Source organism: Typha angustifolia, chromosome 10, assembly GCF_048772165.1.
Source record: "Typha angustifolia cultivar Huaian chromosome 10, ASM4877216v1, whole genome shotgun sequence".
NCBI classification, from domain to species: Eukaryota; Viridiplantae; Streptophyta; class Magnoliopsida; order Poales; family Typhaceae; genus Typha; species Typha angustifolia.
Genome location: NC_133248.1, coordinates 7,589,017 through 7,613,660, shown reverse-complemented (window position 1 = coordinate 7,613,660; position 24,644 = coordinate 7,589,017). Strand labels below are relative to the sequence as shown.

The window sequence follows — 24,644 nt, the reverse complement described above, 5'->3', positions numbered from 1 at the left end:
ATTTAAATTTAGATATTGTCTATTTTAATATATAAAATTAAAAAAATTTAACTTCGAAAACTCAAATTGCTTTACGATTCAACTAGGCAGCCACGTAGGCAGCACTAAAAGGGGTCCCACTCAATTAATATTCGCCGGTAAACATCGGCACTTCCTCTTTTGCCGCATTTATTTATTCAAAAATAACCCCTCACACTTTCTTTTATTAATATTAGCCCCCCCGCATTTGCCGTCTCCCTCCAACCAACTCTTTTGACCCCCCTCCACTCCCCCCCCTTGGCCCTTCCTCATTTCTCTCCCTCCCTCTCCCTCTCCCTCTCATGGCCTCTCCCTCCTGCTCCTCTTCTCCTTATTCTCTTTCCTCATGGACCTCCTCGTTCCGCGAAACCCTAGATATCCAGTCTCGGAAACCCTAGCTTCTCATCGCTTCGCTCCCATGGCGGCGATCTCCGCTGGATTCCTCCTCCCGTCGTGGTGGGAGATCGAGGTCACCTGCGCAGCGGCGCTCCTCGTGATCGCGCTCTACTCGTTCTTTGAGAGGCTCTCTTCCAGCAGTAAGGCCGCGGACGACGGTCGGGGGCGCAGTGGGAGCGGTGAGATGGTGGTCGGAAGAGAGCAGGTTATGCGGGAAGCGGACGATAAGGACAAGGTATGATGTAGCTAGTTTTGATTCATATGACGTGAATCGGTGATCCATTTGAGTATGCATTATTTGGCGTTATTGATGTATAGAGTCAATTGATATATACTGTCAGAATTAATTGTATTTATTTTTATTACATGAAGTTGCTTACGTTTATAATATTCGAAAGTTCTATTTTGTTGAGAAAGCTGGTCCCGGTGAGTTAGAATCAGAAATAATGCATTGGATGAAATTTCGTTATTTTTCATGTTAACGAGTAACAATAAACTTAGCAATGAAAGCTAGTACTTACTTGAGGAGAGTCATTTATTTGATAGCTGAAGTAGTTGGTCTATGAAGGATTTGATATACAATTCTCAATAAATGTTACAATGAAAGCTAGTACTTACTTGAGGAGAGTCATTTATTTGATAGCTGAAGTAGTTGGTCTATGAAAGATTTGATGCATTCCTCAATAGATGTTGCAGTGGTTGAAGGTGAATATTTCGGTAGTAGAGATAGTACTAATTCTTGAATTGTTGTCACTAGGCAGGACCTTTAGTGAGGATGTGGCCTACTTCTATTTGTTGATTGAACTAAACAAGAAGGATGATAGTGAGCTAGTGGATTGACTGGAGGCCATATGTGAGGAAGAAGGCCTATAGATGGCAGCGCAAAACCACATTGAGGATGGGGTTTTGTTTTAATGAAAGGTAGAAGGTGGGGCCTTGCTATTTGGGTTTGGAGTGCACTGGATGTGTTGTTAAAGATTGCCAAGGATGAATGAGTTGTGGATGGTCACTATACAGGATACAAAGAGGGCACTTGGAGTTTGATGTAGGTGATGCATTGTCTGCTCCGCTTCCAAAAATTAATGAAAAAGTGTCATGCTAATAGGACTACTGACTTGTGCTGATTTCAGGAGAGGTAATAAGGATGAAGTATTTTTACTTTATGGTTTGTATACATTAGGATGTTGTTGGTCACATTAATGGTCTATAGTTAAATTTACACATCTACCTGCAAACTTGAACGTGGTCTAACTTCTAACTTCCAAGCAGAACTTTATGTCTTATCTACCAAAGTATTTTTGAAATAACTGAAGAAAGATTTTTCATTAACTAGTATCTTATTCCCAAATTACAAATCTAGTTAACTAATTTGTGAAGATAAACAAGTGATTTTAAAAAGGAGAATTTTGATGAAGTATATCAAGTGTTTAACAATTAAGTTAATGTGATTCGGGTCAGATTAAATCACTTCACGGGACATTGGACTCACTGGTTGAGTTGGTTATTTTAACTTAGTCGACTTCTATTTCAGTTGAGTTGTTTATTATTTTAGCTTGTTATGATTTAAGTCATTTGATTAGTCGGTTGGGTCAAGTCGGTTAGCTACCTATATAATATATGGGGAGCAACTAGGTTGAAGATTATTAGATAAATTGATTGAGTCTATATCTCCCTCTCTCTTTCTTGCTCTCACCCTAATTCCCTTAAACCTTAACCATCACCCTAGTCAAGGCCGTCAACCCTTCTACCTCCTTCGATCGACATTTCTGTGATTAATCTAGATCTACCTTCTGAGAGCAGGTCCACATTATAAGTTGTATTGCTTTAACTTCCTAGAACTAGAAAACAGATTACATCTTAAATTGGTCAATTTTATATTTTTATTTATTCGCACTCAGACTTGACCATTGCTGAGAATGACATTGTCTGCCTGCTACTTATTTGGCTGAGAGTACTAATATTCTAATTGACCTAAAACACTTACTTCTAATATAGTTACTTGTTAACTAATAGTGTAACCAGAAACCTATTCACAGCAATGAATTTGAGAAACCTTAGCCGCTGAACCACGTGATTGCCTCCCTATCCTTCTGTTGACAAAAGCCTTTCGCGCTAGGGGTTCAATTTCAAGATATGAGATAGAGTTTGATACATAGATTAAAAGAGAATTGCTTATGGTAGGTAGAAGTTTCTCTTCTCCTGCTTTTAAAGTATATGAATATCCAATGTAAAGAAGAGGATGCTCTTTCCATATTTAGTCTATCTTTTCCGGTCAACGGGCATCTACTTGAATGTTTTGATTGAGAAAATTTTATTTACTACCCTATTCAACTTTGTGCACTAGTAATTTTCAAGGTTCCAAAAATCGGTATCGGGATCGGGATCGGCCGTCCGAAAAAACGATACGTATTGGCTGTATCGGATCAGACTATTTTAATTAAATAAAATTCTAAATATTATTAAAAATGTTAGAGAAATTTCTAAAAATTTAGAAAAAATTATAAGAAAATAAGAAATAATAATTACTCACATATAAAGCCTAAAAAGTAAAAATCTCTTTTTCTCCCTCTCTTCTTTTCTATCCCTCTAATTGTTAGTCTAAAGTATTCATTCTCTCCCATATTCTTTTTTTTTTATCTTTTTCTCTCTTTTTCTCACATTTTTTTTAATCTTTCCCTCTCCCTCACTCTCTTTTCCTTTTTTCCTCTCTCTCATACCCTTTTTTTTAATCTTTCCCTCTCCTTCACTCTCTCTTCTATTTTCTCTCTCTCTCATACCCTCTTTTTTTTAATCTTTCCTCTCTCTCTCTCACTCTCTCTCGCTTTTTCCCTCTCTCTCTCTCTCTCTCTCTCTCTCTCTCTCTCTCCTCCTTTCTCTCCCTCACTCTCCCTTCCTCTCTCTCCCTCACTCTCTCTCTCCCTCTCTCTCTAGCTGCTGCTGACAGCAGTAGTTGTCAGCTACTGCTGTCTGCTGACAGCTGCCTGCTGCAGCCGCCTGCCACCTGCAGAAGGCCGAAACCGAGTGGTTTCGGCCTTGATCGGGATTGGCCGAAACTCGAATCCTTGGTAATTTTGGTATATTTGTTGTTTAGTCTATTTGGAAGATGGAAATTAGGGCATATCAAGAATGTTGGATGAATACTTTACTGTTATGTGCTCACTACACTTCTAACTTTTAACTCTTAAAATGTTTACATCTTTTGGTGGCCATATTAGCTTTCACGAATACTGGTGCCAGGGGACTTGTCCAGATAGGAGTTTTTTGAGTTTGGTTGTACTAGTAGGATAATGAATCATGTTACTTTGTCCTCCTTATATTTCATTTTGTTAAATTGCTCAATATGGTGTCGCATGATAGTTCTTCTGCAGAACCAATTAATTATTTTTTAGTCCAATGAAATAATTCTTTCATTCATTTGACATGCAGTTCTACACTTATTTTGTAGATGAGTCTATTAAAAGGAGATTTTCAAGGAACTTCTGCATATGTTGTGAAGGTAATTCTTGCTGGATAGAATTAACATCTTGAATAAGAGAACTGTTGATCTACTTTTTTTCGTAGTTTATAATCTACAGCAATCACATCATTCTTGTTTATGCTTAGTCTGAAGTTGTGCTGGGTCTCTCTTTTGAGTCTTGGTCTTATGATGTTTTTTCTGTTCTTTCCATATGATGGTCTCAATCTGTTTTCTGCTTCAGGTGGAACTATTGGCTGCCAAGAACCTAGTTGGCGCAAACTTGAATGGGATATCTGATCCTTATGTCATAATTACTTGTGATGAACAAAAGAGATTTAGGTGTTTACAGTAATTCTTTTTCCTATTTCTTGTACTTTGAATTCTTTATATTGTCAGTGACTGAGTTGTGAACTGGTTGCATTAGTGGTTATCAATTTTCTCTAAAATAGTTACAGTGAGCTGGCGCTTCTTGTTGTTGTAATGGATGACTTGTAGGCTAAGCCATCCTTTTATTTGGAAGGCTGACTTGATGACCATTTTCTTTCAGCAAGGGACAAGCTGATCAAAGATTATTTTATAGAAAGTAGGGTAGGTAATAGTCGTGACTCTTGACATTCTGGGGTGTTTTAATTCATTATTTTATGACTTTATGGCAATTTGAGTAACCTGTCTTCTGCAAATCATTAATGTCATTGGAAGACACAGTCACCTCATACCTGAACTGCAATATGTGTTTATAACTTCGTAGCTGGGACAACTTTCCAGTCAAAGCCCAACTCTCTTAGATATCTATTAAATAACTAAGGAAGTTCAAAACTTGTATTAGGTTTCTAGTAACTTCCTGATATAATTTTCTCCATTGATATATGCATATAATTGTTTTCACATCTTTAGTTTTTCACTACTATAGAATGTGTTATATTCAAGTTAGACATGCCAAGTTCTTCTTGTCTGTATATTTGGCCCGCGAAGTAACTGAAATTGTCCTCTATTATGTTCTGACATTACTATTTTATCATGTTAACACAGTTCCATGGTTCCTGGATCCAGAAATCCAATGTGGGGAGAGGAATTTAATTTCATTGTTGATTTTCTTCCTGTACAGGTTATTTCAGGTCCCTATTTCTAACTTTATTTAGCTTATTGAGACATCCATGCTACAAACAAATCATTGAGTAACTTTATTAATGTCTTCATTCAATCACTTATCACTACAAAAAAATTTAACGTCCAGGTTGATGGTCTATTATTAGGTTATAAATTTAAAATTCATGGTTTAGCATGTTGGATGTTGTTCATATATCTCAAAGTAACTGCTTGTGACAAATGTTTCAAATGACTATAGGCAATGGACATGCGGATAAGGGACCCACCTAGATGCTAGAGCCATTGTGCAAGGCAATAAAACAGAAAATCTAATAATTTCTGAAATTCAACAAAAATAGAGTAGTGGTTTTTATGCTTTATTGCCAGCTTTGAATACAATGCTTGCTTACACATGAATTGGAATTGTCAAAATGACTACATCAAGCAATGAAAATGTTACAAATTGAAGTTTACAACATGACAAATTTATTATCTTATTTCTCGTCTTCCAACCCTTTGCCTTATAATATCTTCTTAACAAAGCTTGTGATGGCATAATGTTTCAGATAGAAATAAATAAACATAACTTTCTTTAATAAGTCTATCAGATTATTTAAATTGTATATACATATCTTTAGATACATCTATACACATATGCAGCCATATACATATTTTTAGAAACATCTATACACATATACATAGTTGACACAGACTACGTATTTTAAATCTTTGCACTGAAGTTATTTTTCCAAATTTATCATCGGACAACTCAAATATAAGGTCTGCCAAATTCTTGATCTATTCCGTTAGAAATGTCAAATAGATGAAAAGTCATTTAGAAGAGAGGCACTTTTATTCTTTCCAATTCTATACAAATTTATTTCGCTTTGTTCTTATTGGGTCTCTTATTTATTTCTTATAGATAAATGTAACAATATATGACTGGGATATAATATGGAAAAGTACAGTTCTGGGATCTGTATGTATTCCAGTTGAAGGTGAAGGCCATACAGGAGTCATCTGGCATTCATTGGACAGTGCGTCAGGACAGGTACGATATTGCTTTTTGATGGTCAAATCTACTTAGTGTTTACTGGTTGTCGAGTCATTCTGATGTTTTCTTTTTCTCAGGTTTGCCTTCATATTAAAACCATAAAGCTTACTGAGAGTTCTTCCAGGTTTTTTCTTATCTTGGTTTGCTGGCTACCACTTTTTCTGTATGTTTGCTACTGAACTTTTATCTGTACTAAGGACCTTTCCTTTGTTCTGGGCCTATATTATTGTCCAACATCTATTGACTTTGTTTTTCTTCAGGATTGAAAGAAAGAAAATTATAATCCACCTTACTTTTGTTAGTTAATGCTTGTGTGTCTATGACTAATGTATTGTAGCTTCTTGCATAGGTAGTTCCTCTTTTAAAATTTTGTGCTTCTGGCTGATTATCCTCATTAGGTGTTTACTTGTAGATCATCTAATTTCTGATTGACCTGTATGTAAAAAGAATGTATTGCTATTAGGAGACATCGAAAATATAATTTTGATAGAAATTTTTTGGAGTTTACAAATTTACGGACTAAATATGGAAATGATACTTGAACTCAAGTGAAATGTCCAAGTTTATCAAATGGTCTGGTGAGGCAATGTAATTTAACCAAATGAATTGTAGGAAAAAAAAATTGAGTTGAGAAGAAGGGTGAGGGTTTCTGAAAGCAAATTGATGTGGAAAATTCAACTCAGTCTCATATTCCTATAAACTTATGTTAGTTACTAGGGAACTATTCATCATTGATTTAAATTCACAAACTCATCTTAAAGGAATTGTTAGCCCTCGAATGCATTGCTTCTGCCTTGTTCTCCAATTGTTTAAGTCTTTAAGTCATAGGAGGGCTGTATGATTCCATTGCCCGCATTAGCTCCTTTTAGGATTTTGCATTATGTATAAGGTCACCACCCTATCTACTGTAATTTCTTCTTGTAAATCCTTTCTGGGCTCTAACTTTGTCTCTCTCCCTCTTTCTCTTCCTCTCTCCCTCTCTTTTGTAGTTAGTCTACTTGAACTACTAGTAAGTTATAATTTCTGGATATGCTTTCTAGGTAGTACATGTTAGGATCAGAATATATAGTTTTCTGCAGTCTGTATCATTGTCCTCTCATCCTTTGTTGGTGCTTGTCCTAACTTGCCAAAAGTACAATCTTTGCTGATTCTGCGATTCTATCTTTTCTATTGACCACACTCATTCCTATCAATATTATTAGATTATCTAATATTTGAATCATTTTGTTCCCTAATCACCTTGAAACTTGGATTTATAAAGCATGATAATCTTGTAGACATCATATATTATCTTTAACTCAAGGAGCTGAGCAAGGATGTGATATTCTGGAAGCACATCTCAATGTGTTTATTTAGAACTAGTAGATTTAGGTATCTTGTGCAACAGAGCCTACAGGTATATGAACTATGGATGGGCGTGTCGGTCGGCACTTGTCGTGCCGATAGCGTATCGGCACATGGCACAACGGGTGCCGCACGGCACCTCTCCTAATAGTTCCGCCCTCGCTGTCGACCTCGTTGTCGATCGCCATCACTGTCGCCATCGCCGTCGGGTGCCCTAGCCCGAGGGAGAAGGAGAGACCGAGAGAGAGTGAGAGAAATTGAGAGAGAGAGAGAGATCGAGAATCCGATCCGCAACTTAAGTTTTAATTGATTTCTCTCTCACTTTCTCTCAATTTCTCTCTCACTCTCTCTCGGTCTCTCCTTCTCCCTCGGGCTAGGGCACTCGACGTGCTCGGGCGATGGCGATGGCGAGCGGCGACGGCGAAGGTGAGTATCTCTTCTTCTTTTTTTTCTCTCCTCTTACGGCACGGCCGGCAAGTGCCGTGCTGGCCGGTGGTCGGCAAGGTCTGTGCCTGTGGCACGGCCATCGTTGATATAAACATTGACCATATAAAATGCCTACTCTATCTATTAATGTTAGAGCTGGTGAATTTAATCATCTATGGATATGCATGCGAAACACTTGAAGTTGGTGCTTATGCCAAGTGTCTTGGTACAACTAAATGGTGGCTGAAGTGTTGAGTATTATCTGAAGGTGAACAGTCTAAAGACTGTGGCACTAGCTCTGATGAGGAGCCCAAACACTAGTTCTTGCTAAATTTGACATTGGTGAATGCTACCTTTTCTAAATGACACTGTCGCTGCCATGACAGCATGTGAAGAATCTCCAACTAGTGATCAGTAATCTAATCTCATTTGTTTGGGCCATCAGCAAGTAAAGTAAGTGGGATACTTTGAACTAATTGGTAAGCAGAAACCTCAGGGCTAAAATAGTCCACCATGATCAGCATCATGAATGGCCATACTATGGCATGATCCGTGCTGACAAACGGCCGGCACGGCATGGCACGTGTCGCAGCACCTGTTGGTCGTGCCGCAAGAGAAGGAGAGAAAAAGAGGAGGGAAACTAGCGGTGCTTCACTCTTCAACTTTGTCGTTGCCGTAGTTTGCTGTTAGAGATGGGACACGACAACGCCTTCATCGACGGAGCTCTCCAGCACGACGAGTGATGATGGCGACGACGGAAGCTTGATGGCGAGCGGACCATCACATTGAGTCACTCCCTATGTTTATTAATGTTGGAATAACAAAATAAAGGCCTTCTATGTTATAGTATATATATGTATTGGTATAGGCTGAAATTGATTTCATAGGTTCTCATTATGTTTTACAGGCATGTTTTCTCGGTCGTCCTTATTCATGCTGTTTTGCTTCCCTGCTAGGATATAATCTTATTGAGTTTCTCTTCTACTTGTCATTGCATGTAATTGCTTACATTTTCATCATCAGAAATTTCACTCTTGCAAAAATTTTCATTTAGGTCTTTAAAGGGCTTTGCTGGAGCTGGTGCTCGGAGAAGGATTTCTTTGGATAGACAAGGTCCTACAGTTGTTCATCAGAAACCTGGTCCTCTGCAAACGATATTTGATCTTCCTCTGGATGAGGTAAGATTGCCATCATTGAATACGAGAAAGATTACAGCATCAAATTCTTGGATAGTGATCAATGTTTTAAAAAGCATGCGGCACCTAAAGGGGTTTCATAGCACGGATGGCGGGTGACATGTGTCCAAGGCAGTGTCTTAAAATTATGATATAATTCTACTTTTCCTAGGCTATGTAACTTCTATGTAACATGAAAGACATAAAACTATGTAATTAAGTTAGTCCATCACAATATTGCCTTAACTAACTAATTAAAAGTTGACAATTCATTAATAATCAAGAAAAGAAAATTTTATTGCTTGCTTGCTTGCTGCTAGATATTTAAGAAAATAAAAAAAATATCCTGCAGTGAGAAGACTGTTACATGAATTTCCTGCTGCAGGAAATTCTGCCATCTTTTTGCTGCAGAAACTTTTGCAGCCTTTGACTGCATGGTGGAAAAAAAAATGAAAAAGATGTGAAAAGAAGGAAATATAGTATCATATAATCAAAAAAATCAAACTTAAGAACTGTGCAAGACTATGGGAAAAAATCACACAAAAAAAAAAACAATAAAAAGGTGCAAAATAAGAAAGAAAAGAGGGTCAGATGACTGAAACACTATTTCAGTCTGCCATACTGGGCACCATATCTAGTGCCACCACTATTTCAGCCCGCCATATCGGGTGCCATGGATCAAAATGCCATTTAGGGCCGCTAAAGCAAAAGCGTAGCGGCCCTAAGGCAGATTCCACCGTGGTGGCCACCTCAGCCTTTTGTTTAGAACATTGATAGTGGTAGATAAATGGTACTTGAAAGATTGTTGAATGCCATCAAATTTCACTGACACTGGGCTGTTTTGTTCAGGTTGCTGATCATAGTTATTCATGTGCACTTGAGAGGTCCTTCTTGTACCATGGTCGCATGTATGTCTCGGCGTGGCATATTTGTTTCCATTCAAATGTCTTTTCAAAGCAAATTAAGGTTAGATAGGCACATTCATTCTCACGAGGGAATGGTGCAAAAGCTCACTGTCTAAAAGATTTATATACATGAGTTTTAAGTATCTTTTTTCTTTCTTTTTGATTCAGTTAATTTGATATTATGAATTTCATTTTCTCAGAATTATTTAGTGCATATTCTGGTGAACAGCAATGAATAACTGCCCTACATTTAATTTACTATTAGCATCTTCTGTCGGTACATAATTGAATTTCATTCTATGCTGTAAAATCATGTCTTTCGAGTTTGTCATTGATATCTTGTTTATGAACCACGAAGGTGAATAAAAGACGCGGGTACAACATTATATAGATATGCTAATATGTCAAATCTGGGAAAAAGAAAGAAACATTGCCGCTCTTCTAACAATATTCTTTTCCTTTTGCCCTGTACCATTTCTTTATTTTTTTAGTTAGTAAAGAAAATTTCCGAACTCTTGCATCAGTTAGTAATTTAATGTTGTACTCTAATTGTTTTTCTAAGAGCTTAGCCTACTATATGTAGGTGGTGGTTCCCCTTGGAGATATTCATGAGGTGCAATCACTATCTCTTTTCTTTCTATTCTGTGTAAAAAATCTAATGAAATGTTATTATATATGAACTTGTTGCATTTCTTTGCTACTAGCGCTGCAGATCAAACGGAGCCAACATGCATTTATAAATCCAGCAATTACAATAGTTCTCCGCATGGGTGCTGGTGGACATGGTGTGCCTCCTTTGGGAAGCTCAGATGGTAAACTGTTTTTACTTCATATCATGGATAAAGCCAAATTCATATTTCATATATTATGTTTTGACTTGTAAAGATTTTGAGCCACAAACACAATTTAAAAATTGTAGCACTGCAATTTTTAAATTGTATATTTTGTGAACAGAAGTGTGTTGTGAGTTACTATTGTGGAAGTACATGAAAAGGGTAAATGTCATAGACCATATGAAATGTTTTATTTTGTTTGAATTATTCATCTTGTTGGTAATTTTGATTACATCAAGCACTGTCACTGAATGATTTCAGGGTATTGTTTATATTCTTATACTGCACACATCCTGTTCATTTTCAGGGAGAGTCAGATATAAATTTGCATCATTTTGGAATAGAAATCATACGTTGAGAGCATTGCAACGAGCAGCTAAGAACTTCCGTGCAATGTTAGAAGCTGAGAAGCAGGTACTCACTCTAGTTAGCTGGTTGGCTGTTCATCTTGTTCATATATATTATTATTAGAGTTTTATCCTTATTCCCCTTCTCTACCCTCTTCTCCTACTCCCTTCTTCTCTCTTTTGTGGTGGATTCCAGGCTTCCTTTATCCCCCGTAATATATGTGCATTTGATTTTCTTTTCTCCGTAGCTTGATGGGCTATATTCTATCTTTCCTCCATAGCTTGATGGGATATGTTCTATTTTTCCTATCTAACCATGCTAATATGAAAATAATACTTGGAGACAAATAAAGAAATTCACAGTTGCCCTATTTTTTCTTTCTGGGGTAAATCTAGGTACCTCCTTATCTTTTTTTGTATCAGTATGCTTCCTCGTCCCTAGGCAACATCACCTATTTATTCAACGCAATACTTTTAGAGTAAGGACCAATATAATGAACTCCTGCAATAGCAGTTTATAATTTTATACTCTCTTTATGAGGATCCACTATATTCCTTCTGCAGTAGGCAAGGTTTAAAATTCAAACACGTGGTGGACCTTTTCATCAATTTCACATACTCAATCTGCATATTTTTGTTTGATTTGAGTACGTCTTGATATTCCATTATTTCTGCTGGTTCAAACTATTGACATGGACATTAATTCATTTGGAATACTGACCTCTATCTGATATTTTATATTTTAGGAATGGGCACAATCTGCATTGCGTGCACACAGTAGCTCTACTAAAGGGACTAGAAGCCAGATAGAAGTGCCACAAGATAGTGTTGCTGTGCCTGGAAAGTCCCAACCTTTCATTAAAGAAGAAGTTCTAGTCGGCATATTCAATGTACCGCTCTATCTTCTAGGCCATGATAACTTTTATTTTTGAGGTTAATAATATAAAATTGTTTTGTTAATCTTCTTTCAGGATATTTTTCCGTGCACTGCTGAGCAGTTCTTTGTTGTGCTACTGAGTGATGACTCAAAGTTTATTGCTGAATATCGCTCTGCTCGGAAGGATACTAATCTAAATGTAAGTAGTCTACTTATAGTGCAACAAATAACTCTCACATTATTATTTTAAAATTTTAAATTCTAAGATTTGTGAATTGTTAACTTTATATATCTTGCGTGTGTATAAATGTAAAGGGTTCACCTTATCATGGTCCGAAAAATCGGGATAGGGATCGGCCTTTTGAAGAAACGATAAGTATTGGTCGTATCGGTCGCCCGAATTGAATTAGACTTTTTTTAATTACATAAAATTCTAAATAATATTTAAAAATACAGGAAAATCTCTTAAAATTTAGAAAACATGACAAAAAAGATAAAAAAAATAATAGTTATTCGCATAGGGCTCTAAAAATTAAAAAAAGTATTAATTTACTTAAAAGTCAAAACTTTAATGGCTTTTGTAAAATCCTGTGGTCATCGTCATCATAATCACTATAAGTTTATAAATAGTGATGTTTAGGGTCTGGTGCTCCAAAGAGATTGCATCATTACATTCATATTAAATGGATCTTGTTGTCTCTAAGAAGGATAATTTTATGTGTATCTTGTGTTAGAGGACACCGAGGAGGATAATAATCAGCATGTGGATTATGTGATGGCTTCAAACAATGAATATTTAATAAACCATAGTCATAGGAAGCAATATTCTGATAACGACATCACTGATATGTATGTATATCCTCAGTTTCTTTGTCTTCAATTCTTATATCTTCTTGACTTTTCATAGCAAATATGAAAGGGACAATCTTACCACCAGGTTGACACTAGTAACTATACTATTTCTCGCTGTTAAACGAGTCGTACTAGTCTATATCCAATGCCTTATGTAATCGTGGTTTATCTTTATTATCTAATAATCTATCTTCCATTTCTCTGATCTATAGAGTCAAGGGGTATTTATAAAAAAACATGATTTAAATCAATCAACTGATTATTTTCTGTCTTTCTTTTTAAATTTCTCGAGGTTCGAAAAATCGGGATGGGGATCGGCCATTCGAGAAAATGATATGTCTAGGCCTTATCGGTTACTTGGATTGGATCGGATTTTTTAATTACGTAAAATTTTAAATATTATTTAAAAATGCAAGAAAATTTCTAAAAATCTAGAAAAAAGTTTACTAGAAATAAGAAAATAAAGAAAGAAAAACTATAGTGCAATAAAAATTGAAAAGAAAAGGAGATTAGAAAGAGAGTGAGTGGAAGAAAATCAAACAAATGAAAGAAAAATCATGATTCAGTGAAGAAGAAGAAGAAGAAGAAGAAGAAGAAAATAGAAGAAAAAAGGAGAGTGAAAGAACTGAAAAAAAATCAAGAGAGAAGTAAATAAATAAATTATATATTGGAGTTCGTCAGAGTTCACCGGAATTCGTCAGAGTTCGCCAGAGCTAGATCTATCCGTAAGAGAAACAATGGTTATATGGTAAAAAAAGAATAAAAGAAAGAGTGAAACAAAGAAAGAGAGAGTTCGGATCCGAATTGGGTTCGGCCGATCTCGATCCGGCGAACCATGAAAAGTTTCTCTCAATCTCATATTATAATGGCAAAAAACTAATTTCTCTAATCTCTCCATTGTCAATTGATTACTTGTTGTGGTATGGACTAAAAAAAATGTAATCAAATTTTTTTCACACTGTGATGAAGACACTTTGACTTAAGATCTTTTTTGCTATTAATGTTGAATTTATGTCTTTTTCCGTTCATAAATGGCCTACCATTCAGTTAGACTGTTATGAGATATAACTATAGCAACTTTAGTAATACTCAACTGGCTGGCTCTCAATCTAAAATTTTTTCTACCATCAGTCATCTGTCTAAGTAAATTAAAAACTGAACCATGATTATATATAAAGTTTGTCAATCTCTGACTTTTATATATGACTGTTAATTCTAGAATCTTTAGCAATGTCTTCCAACATGAGATCAATACAATGTGCAGCACATGGTGCCCAATATAAATGTTGTCTTTTTATCATAAGTAATTATTCAGCAACCTTATAATTTGTCTCATTATTAGTAACCATTTGGACTACCTTTTTTTACTACCTCATCTATCAACTGAAAATTAAATTTGCACTTTTAAAATGAGTAGTAACATTCACAGACTTTAAAAATATTATTCCTATGCCTGAGTATACAAAAAAAATTAATTATATTTTTTTATTCTGTGTAGTTCACCCATCACACATCAGTATCCAACTAAATTCATTCTAATACTTTTTAAATGTTTAATATAAGTGTGAAGCTTATCTACCTCTAACTCAACATATTTAGTATCAATAGCTTACCTACCTCTAACTCAAGCTTATCTATCTTTTTTCTAAAAATATATATTTATCGGTCCAATGTTTTTAGACTTTCTTGTAAAGCCCATAACACCAAGAGTTTCAAAACTATTGTCCCCATATTTTCTTTCTTCCAGTATATGAACTAATTTAGACCTTTGAAAGCTACTACTAGGTCTACTACTGCTTTTTCTTATCTCTTCCTTTTGTATTGCGTCTTTCTGTAATTTTTCTTATCATTTGTCTCTGCTCCTCATCTTCTCCACTCTGCCACTATTATCATCATCAATATTTTTCATAGTTATGTATAAATTTTTGACGAATCATTGACTCTTTTTTTTGTGCAGTTTATTTATTCTTTTTTTTTGCCTATTAAATAAGTCAACATTTTTCTTTTAACTTCCAAACTAACTTGAGTGCAAGCTATTACAATTTCTTGGCTAAGAGAGATGTAATGTTGCTAGCCAATATCGGTATCTTGTGACTTTTCTTTTGGAGTCATTTTAATTTTAATGTAAACACTTAAACAGATATCAAATTAAAAATATAATTAAGAATATTAAATAATAAAAGTTTTGCTACCTTCAAAATAATTCACCAAATATTTAATCACAATTTCAGCAAATAAATTAATTCAGCAAATATTTAATCTCAAATTCAGCAAATATTTAATCACAATTTCAGCAAATTAAATAATTCAGAAAATATTTATCACAATTTCAGAACATTAAATAATTCAGCAAGAATAATTTGGATTTTTGAAAGTTACTACGTGAAAAAAAATCAGTAAAGAGAAGAAAAAGAAGAGATTAGAGAGAAGAAAGCTGAAAACAAAATATTCTGCTAAGAAGAGATTAGAGAGAGACAGAGAAAACCAAAAAAAGAAAGAAAAAGTGATAAATTATGGTGCAGTGAAAGAGAAGAAGAAAGAGAAGAAAGAGAGTGAAAAAAATTAAAAAACTGAGGTATAAAGAAATAATATTAAAAGATTAATCTTTGTTTGTCGGAGTTTGTCAAAGTTGGATTTAGAGTTCGTCGGAGCTAGATCTAACTTAGAAATAATAGTAGGTGGTAGGGAGAGGAAAGAAGAAAGAAAAGTGAAAGAGAGAAAGAGAGAGTGAGAAGAAAAATGTAAAGAGAGAGTGAGAAAAAAAAAGTAAAGAGAGAAAGAGAGAGAATTCTAGCTTGGGGACATTAATAACTGATGCCCCTGGTTGGATCTGGGTCAAATCCACAATGGATCTGGTTTAATCCAAGGGTCCAAAACTGGCCAATCCCGATCCGGCAAACCCTGCACCTTATCTCCTAGGAGGATTAAGGTCTAAATTCACATGTATCCATGTTAGTTAATGGAGCAACTAATCGAAGATACTTTTTGTTAGACATGTTCTGCGACATCTAGCCTAAACTTTAAGCAGACAGACTAGATTAGACTGTGCAAGTAGAGCTACTTTGCTGAAATATATTACTTGTTTTAAAAAAAAATTGAAACTGATACAATGCATATATATATACCCAATAATTGTTCTTGCAATGACTTGTCATAATAACATTGTCGATTGCATATTAGTCAACTTTAGATGACATGAAATCAATGATTTATATAGGTTCGGACAGTCCTTATAAATTTTTTCTCTTTACAGATGGGTCAGTGGCATGATGCTAATGAGTATGATGGTCAGGTCAGAGAAATAACATTTAGATCATTATGTCATAGCCCCATGTGTCCTCCAGACACAGCCATGACTGAGTGGCAGCATGCAGTTCTTTCACCTGATAAAACAAACTTGGTGTGTTCTCAATTCTTTTTCAATTTTTCTTTAATATGTTTGTAGCATTTGCAAATTCTTCTTTTTTCCTTTGACTGAAGTGTACTGTATATATGTTCATTTTGGTTTTCAATTTTTCATACTTTAGGTCTTTGAAACTGTGCAACAGGCACATGATGTTCCATTTGGCTCCTGCTTTGAGGTACATGATACTCCTACTCTTTTGATTCATGTTGAAGAACTCGGTTTGTTGTTAAATTATTGTAACAATCCATTGCACCCAAGATAAAGCTCTTTTGTCATTCGAGGGCATTACTCATTGTAATAGTCCGACCAAGATAAGGAGGCTCGTGCCAAGTGCCAACTAACCTTATAGCCTTTGCCAATCGATCTTATACAGCTTTTATGGCAATTTTCTTTGTTGTTTCCTTTTTTCCTTAAGTTGGGGATTCGGCAAGAAACTTTTAGAGGTTTGATGTATCTAAAGAACGATGTAAAATACTAAAATATTGTCGCATCTTTTGGAACCTTCTCATCTTTGAGCTGTTTGCGACTTCGCCCTGTTACCCACAATGTTGGAAACTTGGATGATGATTATGATAATGTTGTAACTTTGCAACATGTAAATTTTTTCAGGTACATTGCAGGTGGTCACTAAAAACAGATTCCTTATCCTCCTGTATGCTTGATATCAGAGTTGGTGAGATATCTATTTATCTTTTCCCTTTACCTCTTTTCTCATTGTTTATCTGCCTTCCTCATTTCTAATTTTAGTTGTATTGTGCTATATGGCACTCTATGTTTAAATTAAGCAATTCCTTCTTTATAGGTGCACATTTTAAGAAATGGTGCATTATGCAGTCTAAGATTAAGAGCGGTGCTCTTGACGAGGTATTCATTTCTTTTTCCTTATTTAGTGTTAGCTTTATAGTTTGTAGCTTTTCTGTAATACATACTACCAGCTGCTTGTTCCTGCTGTATGCTGGAGAAATTCGAATGAAGTTTATCTTAATTGAGTAGGCATGTCACTTTTGCGTTTGCTGGCTGGCATATATCTTTTGTGGGTACCTATTTGAAGTGACATACTGACTGTGCAAGACTGTTTCTTCCAATGTCTCTTCTCCCTAGTATCTTTGAGCTTTGCTAATTATTAACAAATGGTTTGATTTTTTTAGGTTCTTATGTTGACATTACGTTATAGATGATCTGCATTTTAGAATTATGCAAAAGTCCTTTAGTTCTCCTGGACTCAAATACTCAATTGCTACTGCTTTTTAGGCATAGTAGCTGGACCTACCCAGCCAGCCACCCAGAAGCTTTCTTTTATATTTTAAAGGCACCAGACTGCATTCAAGCATATTTCTAATTTATTGTCATGAGTCATGACTAAGGTTCCAAAATTTAGTATTGGGGTTGGGATAGACCATTAGAAAAAAAAATGATACATATCAGCTGTATCAACTATATCAATTGTATTAGCTACCCGTATCGGATTAGCCTATTTTTAATTGCATAAAATTTTAAATATTATTTTAAAATACAAAAATATTTCTAAAATTTAGAAAAAATAAAAAAAAGAAAAAAAACTAGTCACATATGAAGACGAAAAACTCTCACTAAAAAACTATGATAAATTTCGACTTAAATTTGACAAGGTTTTATAATTGTAAATTACTACTGTAGAATAATAGTGGAGAGAGAGATCTCTCTCTTTACTATTATTTTGTAGCAGTTAGAAAAGAGAAGATAAAGATGGGTGAGAAAGAGAAGAGAAATGAGAAAAAAATTTACTCGAGTTTTTTAGAGTTCAGAGTAGTTGATTATTTGGCACCGTGAGGTTTGCAGATATCCATATTCATATTATAGGAAGACCAGAATGAGATTACTGACCGATTTTGGGATCCATGGTCATGACAAATTTTGACAATATGTGGAGTATTTAGCTTTTGTCTCTTAGATGCACAAGCCCATTAACATTATAGATATAGGAATTATTGTTAAAAGACTAAAGAGTAAAGGGTAAAATCAGTGCTTTTGTTGCCTCTTTTTTCTTTGTTGAAATTAGCGGCTGTCAGCAACTTAATCCCATGTATATTCATGGTTCCAATCATTATTTTGGAATGTTCTATAGCTTGTCCACAGTCCCTTTCATGTCATAAACTCATGATTGTCAAATTACCCTCCTCCCCAGAGAACTACCTGTAGCCATCTCAGTCCCAAGGCCAACTGGTTTTTATGAGTCCAAACTGGCCATATAGCTTCTCATTCTCTGGGAATCTTCTTGGAAAAATTTGATCATCCTGCTTAATTAGCTTTCACCTTCGTGACTCTTGTCTGGTTTGACATTCTATTCTTTGTAATTCTATCGAGCATTTCCCACAGTTGGCGAAAAGCATCTTTCCCCTGTATCCTGTCAGACAATTTGAGAAGTTTATATTTTAAAGAAATGGAATGAAATCCTTAGCTTTGCCTACAATATCTAAGCTGAATAGCTTTGTGCATCAAGGACTATTTAGGCTTTACTAGATTGTTTTCAATTTGAGGTGCTACTTGGTATGATGGTAAGGCTGCCCCTTTTACATCAAGGAATTCATGGATTCAAGGCCATGTATATCTCTTCCCTCCACAGTACCTCGTGTTTGCAGGAGTCTAGTGCACTTGGGCAGCCTGTTCTTTTTTTGGTTAGCCAGCTTCCAATTTTATGTTAGCATCAATACAAGTCCTCCACATTAACTAGATTTAGTCTTTGAATCATTATGATATAGATTAAGAGTTGCATAAGACGAGTTAGGGAAGGGTGTCCTCCACATTAACTAGATTTAGTCTTTGGATCATTAGGATATAGATTAAGAAGTTGCATGAGTTAGGGAAGGGCTGCTTATGAGAGTAGGAAAAGTACCTTTTCCCTATTATAGAGGTGTACCAAACACCTATTTGGGGAAACAATGGTTTTTATTTCTAATCTCTCTTTGTACCAGCTGTCTATTTGGAGCTCCACAAACATGTAAACATGAGAAAGTAGACCTACTACAGTTACAATCATACTGGTTTCCTGATTGATTTTTAATTCGGTTTCTAACTTAAGTGTTTTGAGATTCCTACAGTATTTCCTAATCGGAAAACCAAAAGGCTTAATATGACCATATAAAAGCTCTAACCCTTAGAAGATGATGTGTGAAAATCCATAGCCAAGTCTCTTTTATCTCTCTCACCTACTATGGGGACCAGCTCTCGTCTTCTTTCATTGGATTGGCTGATATCCTTCTCTTTTGCTCCAGTAAGGAACTCTCTCCTGTTTATCCTTTGTTCTTGCTGCAGTCGTCCATTGTCTCCCTCTCTATTTCTCATTTTTTAATCTTTCTCCAGTGTTGTCATGCTGCATCACCCTGTTTGTCATTGGATCTCTTTTCCCATTGTCATTGTTGTTGTTCTGTCAGCTCAAGTTGCTGTTTTTTTCTCTTCTTCCTCCAGTCTGTCCAGCAAGATATGTCTTTATTAGGCCAATTAATGTTGTCAATATCCAAACTATCAGAATGCGACAGCAATGGATAGACAATTTGATGTTCTGTAATCTGCTTAACACATCACAAGTAGAACTGTGGAGCAATCTCTTTAGTGTGTACTTTGTGGGATAGAGAAATCAACAAAGAGTTTAATTTTTGTCATGTTTTTAAGTGTTCAAAGACGGTGGAGATATGCCACTGAAATTGAGGAACTTATGGAAGATCTTGTTAGAAAATAAACCATTGGAAGAATCTCTATATGATCTTGTTAGCTTTTGTGGGTGTCAATCATTTTTTTAGTACTGTTTTATATTAGTTTTCTGTTGTGGTATGGATGTGTACTGGTCACAACCTTGGTAAAATGTATATATGTAGCAAGTACAGTGGTCTGCAGAGGTTGTTCAACACATGCATACAAGTATATAATACATGAACACCTTATTGAGTATAGCTTTCCTGTCTCACTACACTACATTCTTAATGCAAATCCATCAACAAATGAACATTTTCAAGTTTTTCTTTCTCTGTTGGCAGTACAAGAAGGAAATGGGCCAGATGCTCGAAGTTGCACGCAATTATCTTCTTAACCTCAATGTTTCCAGCCAAGACAGTGATGGAGCATCTGGAATTCCTGCCTCAATTGAAGGATAGCTGTAGAAGAAAAGCAACCTTATTTTCTACAGAAGCTACCAATTTGAAAGTTGCCTTCATTGTAGTGCATTTTGTACGCGAGTTCTGATGTCCAACCATTTGACATCCAACAGTATTGCATCTCCCTGCTGCCTTGGTACTTAAGCAATATCTTCACGTAGCTTTGCACCGAGCAGCGGCGGAGGTTTAGGTTTGTATATTTATCTATATAGAACATCATTAAAACTGATGTACGGGTTTGAAAAAAAGAAAATATAGAGAAATCCTTTTTGTGCTCTTTCGTTTGTTGTGGGAAGACAAACATATTGTCCATTGTGGTTTAGGTATTGGTTGTCTGATTACTAATTAAAAGATGTACAAAACTTCCTTACATGTCTTTCAGTAATACTTGAATTGATCTGAACTGTAAATAAGCCAGGTCATGAATCTCGATCTTTTAGTCGAGCAATTAAAATTCAATATAAATTTGGAGCTGCACTATTGTTAGCTTTAAATTTGGATCCCATTATGGCGCTCCATTGGAACAAATTCAGTTCCAATTTTAGAGATTTAGAGTGGAGGTGCTCTTAGACTATTTATTAGAGAGCTCGTAGCATGCTCAAACATACTAAGAATTTGTGTTGAGGTTTACAGATTTAGATTTTGAACCTCTTATTGATATCAATTCCTCTACAGCTCACAACTTTTCGGATCACGTTTTCTTGATATGCTGCCATCCAATGAGACACCTAAATAAGCATCTTTTGTCATTTATTTTCATGTGAATTGGCTATTATTCTCTTGTAGTAATCGAGAAATTTGTTTTTATATTTTTATCTCAGTCACATCAGATTTTATAATCAAGAAATTTGTTTATGCCTCTAGGGGGTTATGTATAGTGTTTCCATGAAGGTAAATGAATCATCCTGATCACTTTACAAGTGTCTAAAGAGGGGGTTTCAATATGAATCATTATAACAAAGTGAAGCAGTTGACTAGAACTACCAAGTGTTTCAGAAGAGACAAGATCTAGAAAGGTTTGTATCTCTGAAACTAAGAGCTAATGGTTATAGGGCTAGTTGAGTTGATACTAAAATTGCCCTACTTTTCCAGAGCAATACTTTTCTTGATAAAACTTTGCGCTGGGTGGAGGCATCAGGTGAGAATATTAGCAACCAATATATGCATGCAACTGCAACCAAATTTTGTCTAACATATTTATATAGCATTACTCGGAGAATAAATCACATGAAAATAAGAACAAGGACCATAGAAAGCATAGAGCTCCACTAATATATTGAAAGGAAAAGAAGATATTTTCTTATCTTTAATTTAGTCCAAATATAAAGTGTTTTTCCTAAATTTTTTTTTTCTGAAGCTAATACGCGAACAAGGAATATTTTTTCCGTCCAACAACTGCAACAATGATAATTTTCACCAAAGTTGTCCAACTTATGAACATTTCGCCCTTAAAAAATGGAGAAATTAGAGATGATAGAGATGTGGATTACATCTGATTACATAGGTTTCCACCAATTTTGGTATGCATATTATGGTTTTTCTCATTTCAACACATTTGGTTGTGATTGTGGATAACTTTGGGAGGCAGTGAGTAATGCAATGCTTACAAACACTTTACAAGTAATTTATAAATAGAATAACAAGACAGCTTACCACTCCTCGATAACTTCTCTCTCCATACCATAACAATATTATTTTTAGATTGGTTATAAAGTGTTTACTCAGTGCAAATTATCACATATTAAATGGATAATGGGTTTAATCTTAGATTGAGATTAGTATCCTTCTATGGAGGAAGAGGATCTTTGAGAGCTTTGAGATTGGTTTGGGCATTTTGATTTTTATTCTTGCTAATTTGATTTGTATTTCTAATCATATTAGGTTGATTTTATTTTTATAGTTCGAATGCATTGTCATAGAATTAAACGGATATTTATTGTTTTTAGTTGCATAATTTTATGATTATTATTCTTATTTTATTGCCTATTTGTGATTCAATAGGAAATATTTATTTGTTAATTTTGTGACAAGAGAGGAGATAGGTTTGAGTTCATAAAAATAATATTTAACTAGCATGTTCGTTTATATATATATATTCTAAATTAACGTGGTAAATAATTTAGAAATTAAAGTAAAATGATAATAATTTTCTGCAGGGATAGCAAATAGGTATCCAATATCAATTCGGGTCTCATCTTTGACCACCCGAAAACCGGTTAACCACTTAAGGGGTATTTTGGGAAATACACAAACAGAAGTAAGCTAGGGTTTCTCTTGGGCGTATAAAAATTATCGCCTCGTCGCCCCCTAGGGTTTCTTCCAGAGGAGGGCGGGTGATCGGAAGCAGACCGAATTTCCCCACCGAAACCCGAAAAGATGGTAGATTTCTTCTCCATTTTAGATGTTAATGTGTTGAGCTGATTCAATCTTTTGACTTGTAGTAGGATTTTACTGCCACTTTTTCGCCGATCTAATTATCGATGGGATTAGTTAGGCGATCTTTCGACGTATATTTGATTTTGGCGTTTTGATGTTTCGTTTGTGACGAAGATACTACGAGCGGATCTCAATCTCTTTATAGTATAAAAAAAAATGTAGCCTCGAAGTAGTTTTATCATGTCTGGGTTTGTGCATTCTATGCGGTTTCTTATGTTTTTCTTGTTCCTATTTGTGAGATTGATCAAATTTAGCTGTCAGATGTTGGGTTCCTCTAATGATCTTGGTAGTGGAAGTTTGGAAACTTCAGTATATCTTTCCTTGATACGTGGATGTTTCTTTAGTTTGTCCAGTTTAGATGCTGGTTAATCAAATTAGATGTTAAATAAATATTATGCTTATAGTTCAGCTGTTTACATATTATAGATTTGCAAATTTCTCGTTTGAAACGGAGGAATCGTTTAATTTGGTTAGAAGAAAAACACTTTTGACCCAGTTCTCTAATAATCTGGTTAGCTAATTCATGTTATTATACTTGTGGGGAATTTATCTTGAATAAGGTGTTGAACATGAGGATCAGTAAACAATGAATAATTTCATATACTGATTCCTTTTTGCTTCATTTCTTACAGTATGGAAACATAGTTCTCTAGGCGTATCAATTGTTTAACCATGTGATAATTTCATGCACACAGCCTAAGCAGATTCACGAGATTAAGGATTTCCTTCTCACAGCGAGAAGAAAAGATGCACGGTCTGTGAAGATCAAGAGGAGCAAGGATGTTGTCAAATTCAAGGTCCGATGTTCAAAGTACTTGTACACACTATGTGTGTTTGACGCTGAGAAAGCTGATAAGTTGAAACAGTCTCTTCCTCCAGGTTAGTTGTTCCATAACCATTCTTATGATGGAAATGAGGTGCAAAATTGTAATAGATACAAATGATAAACAAATAAGTGCATGTTTCCAAACTAATGGACATATTATGACTTAGGATTACTAATTTTATTATTTTTGAAGTGTTGCACTTGCATTTTTCTGATTGATACCAAAAGGTAGAAGGTTAGGAATGACCATATCAGCCTATATGCATAAAAGATTGATTAACAAATGACCAAGCTAAAATAATTAGTTGTTAATTAGTTAACTTATTGTCGCTAATGTTTTATCTCTAGTCTGTTCCCTAATGACCAATACAGTTTGGTTTTGTTTCTATAATTGTATAAATAGAGTTGGCCACCTTAATAGCTTTAAATGGAGCAGTTCATAGGGTCCTGCAGAGAGATATTCCTCTGTTGTATTGCAGTTCAAAAAGACATCTTATATGCTAGTTCCTTTTAATGACTCATTTACTTAAAAATTTGATTTATAATGCTAGTGAATAGTTCTGTAACTATCATGAGTCTGCACGTGTGTTTGTCAAATAGTAATCAACGATTAGTAACTTTAAGTTGATTTAATTTCGCAGGTTTGAGCGTCCAAGATGTTTGAAGGTGATGTCAGAAATAGTGTCATAAGATGTTTTCTGAATGGGCGGCAGAAGATATTGCTCAAGTATTTACTCAAGCTTTTGTATGCCTACTATGTTTTGATATTTAACTCATGGATCATTTAGTTCTATTTGGAATTTTGGAGGGATTTTGTTCATGATTTATTTTCAGAGTTAGTTGAAACTCTTGATTGAATTCTGACATGTTCTTAACCCGTGTTGGAGTCCTTTCTTTATGGATGTCATGTTGAGTGAGTTCAATTACTTCAGCTTGTAATGGATCAGTTGCAAGCACTGGAACTTTGAGTGCTCTTAAGATGCCGACTTGGTAGGTGATTTAAAGTGAGTAATTTTGAACCTAAGCAGGTAAACATGGTGGTCTGTGTGTCATTGTCATCGTTAGTAATCTTTCTTCAG

At 35.2% G+C, this 24,644-nt stretch overlaps 2 protein-coding genes across 4 annotated transcripts; both read left to right on the top strand.

The window, feature by feature from the left end:
- Positions 1–247: 247 nt before the first annotated feature.
- On the top strand, positions 248–20,580 carry LOC140768459 (BAG-associated GRAM protein 1-like). Of its 3 annotated transcripts, none has more exons than XM_073108734.1 (18): positions 248–649; positions 3,860–3,910; positions 4,113–4,210; positions 4,901–4,976; positions 5,880–6,008; positions 6,089–6,135; positions 8,836–8,959; positions 9,806–9,922; positions 10,445–10,474; positions 10,574–10,673; positions 11,002–11,108; positions 11,788–11,931; positions 12,013–12,117; positions 16,024–16,170; positions 16,298–16,351; positions 16,786–16,849; positions 16,979–17,040; positions 20,187–20,580. In XM_073108734.1, exons 1-18 carry the CDS (start codon positions 365–367, stop codon positions 20,301–20,303), a joined length of 1,857 nt encoding a protein of 618 aa, XP_072964835.1. In that variant the 5' UTR covers positions 248–364; the 3' UTR covers positions 20,304–20,580. The 3 variants fall into 3 exon arrangements, with proteins under 3 accessions (XP_072964835.1, XP_072964837.1, XP_072964838.1); XM_073108736.1 differs by having other exon boundaries at positions 3,841–3,910; XM_073108737.1 differs by lacking the exon at positions 248–649 and adding an exon at positions 1,237–1,549.
- A 1,989-nt stretch (positions 20,581–22,569) lies between these two features.
- On the top strand, positions 22,570–24,440 carry LOC140768680 (large ribosomal subunit protein eL38z/eL38y-like). The gene is made up of 3 exons (XM_073109042.1): positions 22,570–22,682; positions 23,435–23,618; positions 24,207–24,440. The coding sequence occupies exons 1-3, from the start codon at positions 22,680–22,682 to the stop codon at positions 24,227–24,229; spliced, it is 210 nt and encodes a 69-aa protein (XP_072965143.1). The 5' UTR covers positions 22,570–22,679; the 3' UTR covers positions 24,230–24,440.
- Positions 24,441–24,644: the final 204 nt, after the last annotated feature.

Bases quoted from the DNA above. Each gene is read 5' to 3' on its own strand.
- LOC140768459 (XM_073108734.1), top strand. From the start codon at position 365: ATGGACCTCCTCGTTCCGCGAAACCCTAGATATCCAGTCTCGGAAACC. The intron at 4,977-5,879 runs GTTATTTCAGGT...TATTTCTTATAG, and splicing joins TTGATTTTCTTCCTGTACAG to ATAAATGTAACAATATATGA. The intron at 17,041-20,186 runs GTATTCATTTCT...CTCTGTTGGCAG, and splicing joins AGAGCGGTGCTCTTGACGAG to TACAAGAAGGAAATGGGCCA.
- LOC140768680 (XM_073109042.1), top strand. The intron at 23,619-24,206 runs GTTAGTTGTTCC...TTAATTTCGCAG, and splicing joins GAAACAGTCTCTTCCTCCAG to GTTTGAGCGTCCAAGATGTT.